At 35.1% G+C, this 13,914-nt stretch overlaps 2 protein-coding genes and 1 long non-coding RNA gene across 3 annotated transcripts; 1 reads left to right on the top strand and 2 right to left on the bottom strand.

Moving 5' to 3' along the window:
- The first annotated feature begins 617 nt into the window (after positions 1-617).
- On the top strand, positions 618-2,411 carry LOC133309158 (uncharacterized). The gene is made up of 3 exons (XR_009751287.1): positions 618-877; positions 1,162-1,236; positions 2,162-2,411. It is a non-coding gene; the product is annotated as an uncharacterized LOC133309158 (long non-coding RNA).
- Positions 2,412-6,630: 4,219 nt separating this feature from the next.
- On the bottom strand, positions 6,631-12,891 carry LOC133309166 (uncharacterized). The gene is made up of 6 exons (XM_061509901.1): positions 12,781-12,891; positions 12,548-12,655; positions 7,339-7,526; positions 7,123-7,235; positions 6,906-7,032; positions 6,631-6,796 (listed from the first exon to the last, which is right to left on the bottom strand). The coding sequence occupies exons 3-6, from the start codon at positions 7,393-7,395 to the stop codon at positions 6,647-6,649; spliced, it is 447 nt and encodes a 148-aa protein (XP_061365885.1). The 5' UTR covers positions 7,396-7,526; positions 12,548-12,655; positions 12,781-12,891; the 3' UTR covers positions 6,631-6,646.
- On the bottom strand, positions 8,457-9,098 carry LOC133309167 (uncharacterized). Its single transcript, XM_061509903.1, has 2 exons — positions 8,755-9,098; positions 8,457-8,649 (listed from the first exon to the last, which is right to left on the bottom strand). Exons 1-2 carry the CDS (start codon positions 9,096-9,098, stop codon positions 8,457-8,459), a joined length of 537 nt encoding a protein of 178 aa, XP_061365887.1.
- Positions 12,892-13,914: the final 1,023 nt, after the last annotated feature.

Genomic DNA, 13,914 nt, shown 5'->3' on the forward strand with positions numbered 1-13,914 from the left:
ATATATAAATGATTGAAGTGCAATTACTTGCTATTCTTATTTGGTTAATTGATTTTTTTGCCACTGTTTTAATTTTTTTTGTTCACTTTACCTTTTTTCCTAAATTATATACAAATATAACATGATCTCAAATTATATGTTAATTTGTGTTTGATCAAAATTTAACTGATAGTTGCTCGAATAAATGATGTACCAAAGATTAGGGTTTGGTTAAATATGAACAAATTAATATATAATTTGAGAAGTATAATACCCCAAACTTAAGCATTTAATTGATTAATTTTAATTAAATAATTAAGCATATTTTAGTGAGTAAAATTAAGTATAAGGCTTAATTAAATGAATCTGAGTCACTTGGAGTTAAAAAGTGTACTCAGTGAAAATTAAGGGGTATAAATGGGTGTAGGCAAAAGTACCCAAAATATAAAAATAAAATTAGAAACATTCCTAGAAAAATATTCCAGACTTTTGGGTAAAGTTTGGTAATTAATGGAGTTGAATAGATAGACGAACCAATACCCGCTTAAAGTCACTTAACCTATGTTAAGTGACTAAGACACCAAAAGAGCCCCATTTCCCACCCCATTTCCGTCGAGCCAGAGAGAGAAGCAAACAGAAGAAGAAGAAGAAGAAAGGAAGAGAGAAGAAGAGAGAGAGAAGGGAGGAAACCTTAACCGTTTTGGGTGATTCAAAAGCCTAAATCACTTTAAATCTTCCCCTCTTTCATAATCCAAGCTTGGTTCTTAGTGGGGAGTGTTGTGTTGTGAGATTTTTCCTCTCAAAGTTCCGCCCCTTTGTGAGAATTTGGGGTTTTGGGAGCTTCAACCTCCATTGGAGCTTGAGGAGCCATCAATCCTTGGTTGTGTGACCATTGGTGGTAAGATTTTAACCCTTGAACCTTGTTTTCTTGGAAAATTTCATGGTTAGGGTTTAATGAATAGTGTTTTAGGGTTTTTATGAAATGTTGAGTAGATTGGCTATGTTCAAGGAAGAATGAGGCTTAGAGTATGTTGTGAAAAATGCTAGGAATGACATTTAATCGGTAGAAATGAGTTTATAGTGTTATTTTAGTATGCTTTGATGTTTGGAGAAATCTAGGCTTGGAACTATGGATTTCCTTGCATTGTTAGAATTGTTTGATTGTATTCCTTGTGTTGATAGGATTGAGGCAAGAGGACCAAGTGGAGTGACCAACCCTTGGGGTTGTGTGCAATTGAGGAAAGCTCAAAGAGCAAGGTAAACCTTTGGACCTTGTGGTTGATCCCATTGAGTGTTCCACCATACTCCGTTGAGGAGAAATGGTTTATGAGATGTGATATGTAATTATGATAGTGATTGTATGCTCATGCATTGATTCATGCATTGATACATGTTATGATTGATTGATGATTATTGGTTGATGTTTGATTGTTTAAGAGTAATTGAGGAATGATTATAGAAGTAGCAATAATGAATGAGGTAATGGTTGAGGATTGTGATTGAGGTTATGCGTGATAGTATTATGATGAGGATGATTGGTAGGAACTTCCCTTGGAAACAGCCCTATGTGGATCTCCATGTGGTTAGAGCCTAAGAGGAACAGCCCTATGTGGATCCCTCTTGGAGGTTCCTAGATTGAGGAAAGGACTTCCCTTGGAAACAGCCCTATGTGGATCTCCATGTGGTTAGAGCCTAAGAGGAACGGCCCTATGTGGATCCCTCTTGGAGGTTCCTAGATTGAGGAAAGGACTTCCCTTGGAAACAGCCCTATGTGGATCTCCATGTGGTTAGAGCCTAAGAGGAACAGCCCTATGTGGATCCCTCTTGGAGGTTCCTAGATTGAGGAAAGGACTTCCCTTGGAAACAGCCCTAGGTGGATCTCCATGTGGTAAGAGCCTAAGAGAAACAGCCCTTTGAGGATCTCTCTCTTGGAATAGATTGAGGAAAGGACTTCCCTTGGAAACAGCCCTATGTGGATCTCCATGTGGTAAGAGCCTAAGAGAAACAGCCCATAGTGGATCTCTCTTGGAAGTCCATGTGATGCTTGTGGATAAGAATGTGTTAAGCTATTATGATTATGTGTACACCAAAGTGAACCTTAGGGTGGAGTGATCTCCAAGGACCTCTGGTTTACTGTGATATATTCGTATATCTCACCCCGTGTTGTGGGGCATCATTTCAGGTACTGATAGAGGTGAGGTTGATCGAGGCAAGAAGCGTGAGTAGACTGTACCTGATAGCTGGACATGTTGAGTTGCATGCCATTTAGCATTGCTATATGTATATTTTGATGCCACGTGATGTATTTTGGAGGACTTAGTGCATGATCATTGTAGTAGTAATGGGTATCTGATACAGGGTTACTTGCTTTGATCATGTTCATTTTGTAGCTAAGTCTTTTGGCATGTATATGAGATTTGTAATTAAGACATGATGTAATATTGTAAGTAATGAAGATATTGGTGTATGATGCTTACTGTAAGTTAAATGCATGAATGTATTTTTATGTATTGGATATGTTGAGCTGGAAAGTCAATTAGGTACCTTGTGCTAAGTTGGGAAACGTTGAGAAAACAAAGATTATGCTGCCCAATTTCCGTTAAATCAATGATGAGAGGATGAGAGTTGAGCAATGATATAGGGATATCACAAGCTTGTTAAATAGGTTGTAAAATGTGTAGGATTGATTCCCCAAGAAAGATGCATGAAAAATATGAGTATAGGAAATTGCCCAGAAGAGGGGGCTTAAGCCTGCAAATGGAGGCTTAAGCCTGCTCAGGGGGCTTAAGCGCCCATGAGGGGGCTTAAGCGCCCTGATGCACCTGTGAAGACCAAAAGCTTTCTGCCGCATGGGGCTTTAGCGCCCAAATTGGGGGCTTAAGCGCCCAGGTAGCGCGCTTAAGCGCCCTGGAGCGAGCTTAAGCGCCCTTGGTGGCTAAAAAATGTAAATTCCCTCTGTCTGTGGGCGCTTAAGCGCCCTGGAGCGAGCTTAAGCGCCCTACCCGCGTAGTTTTTCAGCATACACCTGAGTTAGTAAAATTGTCATAACTTGAGCTACAGAGCTCCAAATGAGGAGCGGTTTGAAACCACGCGTAGCTAACGAAGAAATCTACAATATAGTAGAAGTTGGGAAATAAATAAGAAGTAAATTAATGGTTTAAAAATGGAATAAGAACATGATGTTAAGCTTGGTTTATCTGATTCCGCAAAGTAATATGGTTATGATCACGCAATTGGGCATTATAAATTCGGCATGTTTTAAAATGAAAAATTTAACCGGATATTAATTGAACCCATGTGATTGTAACTGCGCTTAATATCATAATGCGATGTTAACAAACCGGTTCTAGAACGGGGTGTTACAAGAAGAAGAAAAGATAATATACAATTTGAAAAAAGAGATAAAATGATAAAAAGAAATTAAAAATAAGGACAAAATCATCAATTAACTATTTTTATTCAGAATTTTATATAAAAACATAACTTCTATAAAAGTTCATATTTTTTGTGAATTTAGAATTTAATGATATGGATGATCTTAGATGAGTCATGCATGTATTATAATTTAAATGAATGTTATTTAAATGAATGTTATTCCATCCAGCAACCTTTGTAGTCCCATAGTTTTGACTTTTTTGTCTGTTAAGAGGTACGAACTTATTAGTTCTTACTTGATGTGACACCCAAAGTTTGTCGTAAGATATTTTAAAATTACCGAAATTCTTTAATACCGTGTCTCGCTGAAGCACAAATCATTTATGTTAATTTGTTTGAGTTATGTGTTAAAATGATGGCTGAAAAGTTTACATCCATTATTTTATTTTTCTTACAATAAATTTGAACTTATGATTTTATGCAGATTATTCAAACATAAGTTTTTTAATGAAAATAATTTGTACAAGTAATCGCCCACAATATTATTTTTTTACACGTTACACCTTAATTGGAATTTTATTTAATCATATTAATGCATTCCGCCAAATTTTATTAGAGAACTTTTATTTTCACAAGTTCCTCAAAAACTAATTGATAAGTACTGTTGGCTGAACTGATAGAATTTAATAACATCTATAAGATGGTTTTTATGTAAATTGAGACTAGTAAATATTTTAACAACCTTAAAATAAAACAACATTTTCTCTCCTATACTAACCTTAGAAAAAAAAAAAAAAAGACATACGAAATTTCTATCTTGTTTATTTATTATTTACTAATTTGATCAATGCACAAGATTTTATAATTATTCTCTCTCTCTCTCTCAATGGAGTTGTGACTTGTGAGGACCTCGTGAAAATAGCCGTCTTTCTACTCAAAGACATTTTCTTGCATGTTCGTCCTTTTTAGTTGTTGTATTCAAACTCGTTATTATATAAGGGGACAAAGGTGTTGCCGGCCAAATTTCGACGAAATCGTCAACACCCACAACGACTTGGAACAAGTCGTCAATCATATATATTGTGCAAAATCTCTAGAGTCAAGACCAAAGAACACGTTAAGCAAGGAAAAATGAGAGTGGGCTAATGCTGACAAGTGACAAGGGCGCGTGCGTGAACGAGGTTTTTTATTTAATTTAAGGAAAAAATTACTCTTATACTAGATGTGATAAATTTTTCTCTTACATACTTTTCGATAACTGTGTTATTTTTTTTTCTTTTTTTTTTCAGGTGGTGGAGCTCACAATTTATCTCTATGACATAAAATAATTTATCTCCTTTAACATAAGATTAATAAAACCTTTAATTTAATTTGCAGTGGTGGCAACTCATGCTGCCTTGCCTCTTAAACTTTACTGGAAGTCCATGCTTCCTACCACGCCCATGCCAATTTGCGGTGGTGGCATTTAACTATACTAATATTAAGGTTAAATTGTTAAATATTTATTCGTTATTGGTCATAAAAATTAATAAATATTTCATTACCTATCACTATAAAATGTGTGAAACAAGGTCTAAAGAAACATTCTTTTGGAAGATGTTTTGACCAAATCCCTTCACGAAAAATGCCAACGCATAAATTTTGAAAAATTATGAGAAATTAAAAAAAAAAATTATTAAGACATCTGAGTTAAAAGTTATAATTTTTTGAAATTTTATGATAAATTATTGACTATTAGCCACCTATCACGTCTCGATCGTGTCTCATTTTGAACGTAATTAATTGCTATATAATTATAAATAGGTTAATAAATATTATATTTGAATAATAGTATTTAAATTTTTATGCCTCAAACAAACTCGTTAATAGGTAAGAGGACAAAGGTGTTGCCGGCCAAGTTTCGACGAAATCGCCATTATTAGGCATTCTGCACTAATGCAATGATGACGAGTAACAAATACACATATATACAGGGAATAATATTTTTCTGAGGACTTGAGATAAGTTTATATCCGGTCTTCCTAAAATTACGTCGTTTTATTTATTTATTTTCTTATATTAATTGATTCACCTTTGTATGATTATGATTTTATTTTTCTCTCTCTTCCTTTATCATTATTGATCCATCTTTGTACGGTTATGATTTAGTAGTCGAAGATAAAATTATCTCCGGTAGCTTGAGAAATGATAAGCCTTATATATATATGATAAAATTATTTCTATAGCCTTTTTACGTACAACAATGACAAATGTATAGTTATGATTTCTCACATTTAATGTTCATTTTTTGTATGGTTATGATTTCTCACATTTAATGTTTTCACGTATATATATGACAAGTATTTAACTACTGCACGTACAACAACCGCAGAAATGTAAACATATATATATATATATATATATATATATATATATATTTGAGTCTCTCTAATTTATCTAAGAGTTGCGACTCTCACAATCGAATTTTGGCAGGGCAAGTCAAGTCTAGAGTGTAATTGCATCGCTAATAGACCAACAACACTACTAGAAAAATCACAATCAGCAAGGGAAAAATTCCCTTGCAAAACAACAAAATTCCCTTGCAAAACCTGTCAGCGACGTAATTTGCGAGGGAACACGGTCCTTTGCTAAAACCCTCGTCGCAAATAGATTTGCAATGGAAATTTGTCATATGACAATTCCCTCGCAAATTGCTACGGAAAAGTTCCCTCGCAAAAAAGTAAATTTCCCTCGCTAACAATAGACCTATCTACAGTGTTTTTCCCTCGCAAATTTCCGTAGCAGAATTTGTAAGGGGTGTGTCCTGCTTGGCCCTATTTTCCTTATTTTGAGCAGATCTCTTTTGAAACTTAGGACAGTTTTTCCATTTTTCTTTCAATTGGATTTTTAATGATTCACTACACCATGCATTTTTGGGGACAATGACCATATTGCCACTTTTTGGACAAAATTTTACCTGAATGCCACGCCTGAAATTTTTTTTGCCAAAATGCCACATCACAATCCCGCTGGTCTGACAAGCGGGATTGGACTGGACACGTGTCAGCGTCTGAATGGTTAACCATTCTCGCTGGGCTGCCCAGCTAGAATGACAGAATGCTGACACGTGGCAAAAGTACTACTTTTGCCACGTGTCAGCATTCTGTCATTCTAGCTGGGCAGCCCAGCGAGAATGGTTAACCATTCAGACGCTGACACGTGTCCAGTCCAATCCCGCTTGTCAGACCAGCGGGATTGTGACGTGGCATTTTGGCAAAAAAATTTCCAGACGTGGCAATAAGGTAAATTTTCATTAAAGGAGTGGCACAATGGTCAATGTCCCTGCATTTTTGCCCTTGTCATGTCTTACTTTATCCATTTTATCTGCGAACATTGTGGTGGCTTTGTGATGCCAAGCTCTTGCCAGGTTATGGCGATCCTCAGGCAACCACCTAAAATGATCCTGTAAATTGCCAGTTTTTTTCGATTAGCGCACAAATTGGTGACAAATATGTAGTTAGTATACATTTTTGTAATAAAACATTAGCATTAACGAGATATACATAACTTACTAGGAATTCATTCATCCAACCTTCTCGAGTTTCTTTAGGAACGTCTCCCCAGGTGCTCCATACATGTTTAAAATTACGGAATATTTGATTATCAATGAATTTCATGATCTCATCATAAGGTTCAAACCTGACAATATTAAATCAATTTATTTGATTATAACGATTGAGCAATGCTAGAAGCCACATTAGTACATCATTAGTAACAATTACAACTTACTCTGTGGTGCCTAAAGGACGAACCCATATACGTTTAGTCTGTGGATCACACCTCCCCCACTCTGGCTGAAGTGCCGAAGCAGCATCTCCTACCTCGCTTGCAGGGGATGCAGTCTGCAAAAAGGGAAAAAATGTTAAGCATTAAAAAAGTTAGTAGAGAGATGCTTAAAAGAAACTATAATATATATCTAAATCACAAAATGATGGTTTACTTAACCTGCTGTGTCGGCCCCATCGGGTCAGTGGGAGTGTGAGGAAGTCCTGCACTTCCCATAACAGAGTCAGTGCTAGATGGTGATGATCCTATCCGAAGTGGAGGGAGGGATGAGGAAGCTGTACGACCTCTACCAGAGGGGGTAGATGATGTCGTCCTACCTCCTCTGCCACCACGACCTGTAACTCGACCTCTACCGACATTACCATCACTACCAGTACGCCCATGCGTATGAACCATATGTGAAAACTTATAAACATAATGCAAAAATATATATAAACATAATAAGTATGCAATACGACGTCTACCACTATGGCCATCCATTTGTCACTAATGGATGCATACACCATACAGAGATCCTAAAAGATAAAAAATATAAAACATAATTGTATAATACATATAACATGTGGCCTGTGAATAAAAATTATTTACTTAGTACAATAGATAAGCTTAAAGAAAGAATAACTGAAATCAATCGGACGATTCCTGTTCTTCGAATTCTTCTTGCCCACCTTCCTCTGGACTCTCATAATAATTGAATTCAGGCTCACTATCTGAATAAATATCTTGTTCGTCATCGTTTGATTCCTCATTGTCCAATATAACATGAATTAACTCTAACTCTCTAGCGGAATCAAAAAGATTGCTTGGCACATAATCCTCTGCAACATTTACAGGCAGTTCATGTTCCCCATCATCCTGAAATGGATCAATCACATCATTCGAGTCTGACTCCTTCGACTTAGGGATAATATTCTGGGCTTTGGTTTTGATAACTCCTCTCCACCCTTGTTGGGAAGTAGGGTATAATGTGTAAATAACTTGTTCCGCTTGTTGAGCAAGTATAGATGGGTCGTAGCCAAGTGCATAACTCCTTGACCAATTGACCTCAACATTTCCATACCGGTCAACTTTTGTCCCACGTGAGGTGTTATCAAACCAATCACATTTAAAGAGAGTCACCGATTTCCCCAACTTGTAATCCAAAAGAATGATATCAACTAACTTCCCGTAGTAATCGCTCTCAGCACCGTCGACTTGCCCACCTCGACAACATACACTATAATTACAACATAACATATTTTGATTCGCTTCTACAGTTGCAAATCTATATCCGTTGACTATATATATTTTCTGAATTGGGTGACAAATCTTGCAGCTCCACTTGATAAAATATATGCAACATCATGGATAGCCGATTGGTTTTGTATGAAGTACTCCTCAAACCATTGAGGAAACTCAGACGTAACGTGTTGATCAACTTCAGAATCTGACCATAAAGGATTATTCGAACGTGTCCATTTGGAAAAGTTTCTGTAAGGAAAAAAACATTATAAAACTCATGAGGATAACTACCCATAAACCAAATATAGTCGCATAATGGAAACATCATCTCTAAGTTCAAAAATGAAATCTTACTCTATGTACGGAGCGGCCTCTGGTGAGTTATTTTGAATGTACCACTTTGCAACGTTCTTATCCCGTCCCTCTAGAATTGATGCCCTTTGCCTTCCCACGAATCGACCTGGATAATTAAATAGTGATATCTGACCTCTCGTATCACCGCCATCATCATTTCGAGGGACTTCTCTCCAAGTTGATATAAATTCAGGAGGATAATAGTACGATGCAAATTTACCAGTCTCTTCAACGAGATACGCTTCGGCGATAGATCCTTCAACATGCCTCAAGTTACTGACCTTCATCTTCAGTGTGCGTACAAACCTATGAATAGATATCAGGGTTCTTGTAATTTGTAGCATCGTGTGACGCAATTAAATGTTCGGATAAAAAACTAACCTCTCAAATGGATACATCCATCTATATTATTGTGGACCTCCAACCCTTGATTCATAGGCCAAGTGAACAGGAAAATGTTCCATTGACTCAAAAAATGTAGGAGGAAACACCATCTCTAATTTGCATAGTAGTGTTGGCACGCTCGACTCCAGATGTCGTAACCTTTCAGCATTAAGTTGAGAAGCACAAATTTCTCTAAAGAACATTGAAAGTTCGGTCAATACACTCCACACTTTCTTCGGTAATGCTTTGAAAGCCCACGACAACAATCTCCGAAATAAAACATGACAATCATGACTCTTCATACCGAATAACTTTGCCCCGTTCATGTCAACACACCCCGACAACTTGGATGCATAACCATCTGGGAATTTAAGATCCTTAACCCAGCGCAACATTTCTAAATTCTGGACTTTATTCAGTGTGTACAGCGCTTGAGGTTTCAAAGTCCTCCCGGTTGGAGTTTCAACCAAATTTAAACCAGGTCTTCTGCAAATCTCCTTTACGTCCAGTCTTGCATTTACAGTGTCCTTCGTCTTTCCCTTTGTGTCCATCACAATATATAAAATATTGCAAAACACATTCCTCTCTATATGCATAACATCAAGGTTGTGCCTTAACAATTGATCTTTCCAATATGGTAGATCCCAAAAGATGCTATGTTTGTTCCAATGGTGATCATCGCCATATCCCTCAGAGTCGTCGGAAGCAGGCCTCTCTTCAACACTTGGAATGTACTTCACCCTCTCCCATATTTCTTGGCCACTTAACCGACGAGGTGCGTCTGCCCTTTCGACAACACCTATCCTGAAGTCTTTTTTATTTCCCCTATACGGGTGATCGAGTGGCAGGAATCGTCGATGAGTGTCAAACCAACACACCTTGTGACTGTGTTGCAAGCTAAAACCCTTATTTTGTTCCAAACATACCGGACATGCAAGCTTCCTCAATGGCTGCCATCCGCTCAACATCCCATATACTGCAAAATCATTTATTGTCCACATCAAGGCAGCCCGCATGGTGAAATTCTGCCTCAACGATACATCATATGTCAGAACCCCTGCACTCCATAACATGTTCAGCTATGTCATCTCAATACAAGCATGCAATTATTTTTCATTCAAAATTTGTTACTTGAAAGACCTGAAGTAAAAAATCTCAGCAAACGGTCGATGCAAATGTGCACAATAGAATATATGGCAAAATGTCTCCAACTGCACCAAATAAGCCAACCATTTGTTATTAAAAGATAATATAGTATGTATATGAATAAATATAATAATGATAATAGTTCAGCTGTCAAAAAGAAATTCGTATATTGAAATAATAAACTAAAAATATTTTAATCTTTATAAATTATAATTGATTTGATATGGTTAAGTTTAATTTGATTTAGAAATTAAATTTTATGTTTCAGATTCATTGTAAGAATATTCTATGTTTCAAATTTGATTTGATTTATAAATTTTATGTTTCAAATTTTATAAATTATAACACGTGACTTTATCTAAGAATATTTTTTTTTGAATATTTAAATCTAAGACTATTAATATATACTTAGTTATTAAGTGAAATGAGAAAGAATTAATAGAATGAAAAGTAGCTTAATTAAATATAATTATATTCTCGGGAATTATAGATACATAATAAATTTTATGTAAAATTAACTTCAAATAATATTTTAAAATATAAGGACTATATATATATATATATATATATATATATATATATTACGTACAAACTGCCTTCGTATGTCTACGGAATAAAAACACAAAGGTGTATAGTTGACCGTTCATTAAATTGATTACTTGTACAAATTAAATATACAAGATCTCGAATCAATAATTGCTCCATTAACATCCTTTAAATACAAGAATCACCCACAAATTCAATATGAAATTAAATAGTAATAAATGGAAGGAAGGATTCCAGATAAGAAATGATAAGGAGTGCTCTAACACTAATAATGATAATCGTGATTATGGTAGTGTGAGGAAATAAATATATATATATATATATATATATATATATATATATATATTATAATAATTGACAATAATAAGAAAAAGTATAATAATAAAAGCTTACAGAGAGTAACTTAGCCACACAGACACACCAAACAACTTTTTAAGAAAAGCTTACAGAAACCCAAAAAATAATGAATATATAGTTCCTTTTGGTAACGCACGCCCTCAATCCCTTCCTTTTTTTCTCTCTCTCACTCTCTGGCCTTTTTCGCGTGTTTGAAAGTACTAGATTTATCGTGATAAGGAGTGGATGGAGGTTCGTGGGTGCTTGCAAAAGAGTGTGGTATGAATGGCATATAAAATGCACATGACACTCATTGAAATCATATACTATCTCTGGTTCCTTTCTCTTACATCTTTTCCACAATGTTAGCGTCTGCATAGGACTAGAGCCATATATAATGCACATGACACTTTACTCTCTTATTTAAAGCGAGCCAAATTGCTATCATCGGCACTTAAGTACTGATTCCTTTGGTCTCCACTTTGTCAAGAACAAAGTATTCTTTGATGGAGGGAGATCAACAAGGCTCTAATCTCACGTTTCCACCTGGTTTCAGATTCCACCCTTCTGATGAGGAACTCATAGTTCATTACTTGCAGAACAAAATCAGTTCACGTCCACTTCCAGCATCCATTATAGCTGAAATAGATCTGTACAAGTATAATCCGTGGGAGTTACCTAGTTCGTTCTTTCCTATGCACTCCTTGTTTTCACCATGTCTTTTTTATCATTATTAGCTGAGAAAAATGAATCTATTTTGCTTTATCTTTTCTTTTTTTACTTTTTCTTCTGATTTTGCAGAGAAATCTTTATTTGGGGATTTTATATGCCAAAGTACTCTCAAAGCCATCATGACCTTAAACATACATCAGCCCCCTGTTCAAAGCCATCATGACCTTAAACAAACTTCCGAAAAGGAAGTAGGACATATACGATACTAGGCAAATAGTGAAAAGGAACATGTAGCATTCCTTAGGTTTTCTAAGGGCCTATAAATATAAATATCTATTTTCTTCTGGAGATTGCAAGATAGTGAATCTGATAGAAGGTTAATCTCTAAAAAACCCTAAAACTAATCAGGAGTACACATGCATTAACCAACCATTCTCTATCTAACATTACAAATAACATTACAAAAAGAAAGCAATTCACAATCCATCCTCAGTGAAAAAAAAAATTCAACAAGCAGAAACTACCCAGAAATTCTTATCGTGGACCTAGGATTTTTTTGTGGTGAGGAGAACGGGGCACTGGGCTGGGATTTGAGAGTTCATATAGTTTTAGATGTTGGAAAGTGAATCCCCAATTGAAAAAAGAAAGAAGGAAAAAAAAAGAAAATCGTTGAATGTGATAAAATAAAATCGTTGAAAGAAATCTTTACCAGTTGCGGGATTGGAAAGGAAAAAAAGAAAATAGTCGAATGTGCTTCTTGGCTCGCAACCACACCGAAGACAGAGAAGCCCTAACTCGCTCGCCCAGCAGATATCACCTGAAAGTACCAACCTGAAAGTAAAGATATGGAACCTTTAACCTGAAAGTACAAGATATGGAACCTTTAACCTACAAGTAAAGATAGCAAATACTTCAACGATGAAATCTTTATAATGGTCGAACCTTCAACGGAGACGACGAAGAGGGCAACGGCGATCGAAGGTGCAGAGACACGGCTGGAGGGCAACTGGAAGAAGAAACGCAAGGGGGGAAAAGGGAAAGTGAAAATGCAAGGGGGAAAAGTGAAAATGCAAGGGGCAAAAGCATAGAGAGATATAGTTGAAATCAAAATGGTAGCTGGTATTATTAAAAGTCATATGTTGAGATAAAAAAAATCATATGATATGAAAAATTAGAATACTTAATAAATGACAAAAATAGTAAAAAAAATGAAATGTATTTAAATAAAAAAATATATAAAAAGACAAAAATAGAATAAAAAATAAGATCAAATATATTAAAAATCACAGCAGTGACAAAAAATATTAAAAATAAAAAAATATAATAATAGTCTAAATGAACAAATATATATTGAAGACAAAAAAATAAAAGAAAAAATTAAGATATAAAATAAGATAAAAAAGAAATAACAATTTTGAATTTTCAATATATTTGCTTTTATTTTTTTTTATTTTTTTTATCCTTAGTCTATTTATTCTTTTTATTTAGACATGTTTGGTCTTTTTTATGTCTAAATTTTATTCTTTTTAGTAATGTGAGCCATTACATACAAGTGGATCAATGATTAAGATTGAGTGAAAGAGTTAGACTAACTCTTACACTAGTGTAAGGAGATCCTGTCTATATATATATATATATATATATATATATATATATATATATATATGGTCATGACCATTTTATACCAGTGTAAGTTACACTCTCAATATTCACCATTGATCCCAATTATGTCTAAGGGCTATAATTTTTTTAGTAATGTGAGCCATTGGATACAAGTGGATCAATGATCAAGATTGAGAGAAAGACTTCTAATTCTTACACTAGTGCAAGGATATCCTGTCCATATATATATATGGGGCAGAATATTCTTACACCGGTTTAAGAGTTAGAAGTCTTACACTCAATCTTGACCATTGATCCACTTCTATCCAATGGCTCACATTATTAAAAAAGTATAGCCCTTAAATATAAGTGGAATCAACGGACAAGATTGAGAGTGTAACTTAGACTGGTATAAAATGGTCCTGACCCTATATATATATATATATATATATATATATATATATATGGGAAGAA

This window comes from Gastrolobium bilobum, unplaced genomic scaffold (genome assembly GCF_033153095.1).
Source record: "Gastrolobium bilobum isolate Gb01-03AN ecotype WA unplaced genomic scaffold, APGP_CSIRO_Gbil_v1 utg16642, whole genome shotgun sequence".
Taxonomy (NCBI): domain Eukaryota; kingdom Viridiplantae; phylum Streptophyta; class Magnoliopsida; order Fabales; family Fabaceae; genus Gastrolobium; species Gastrolobium bilobum.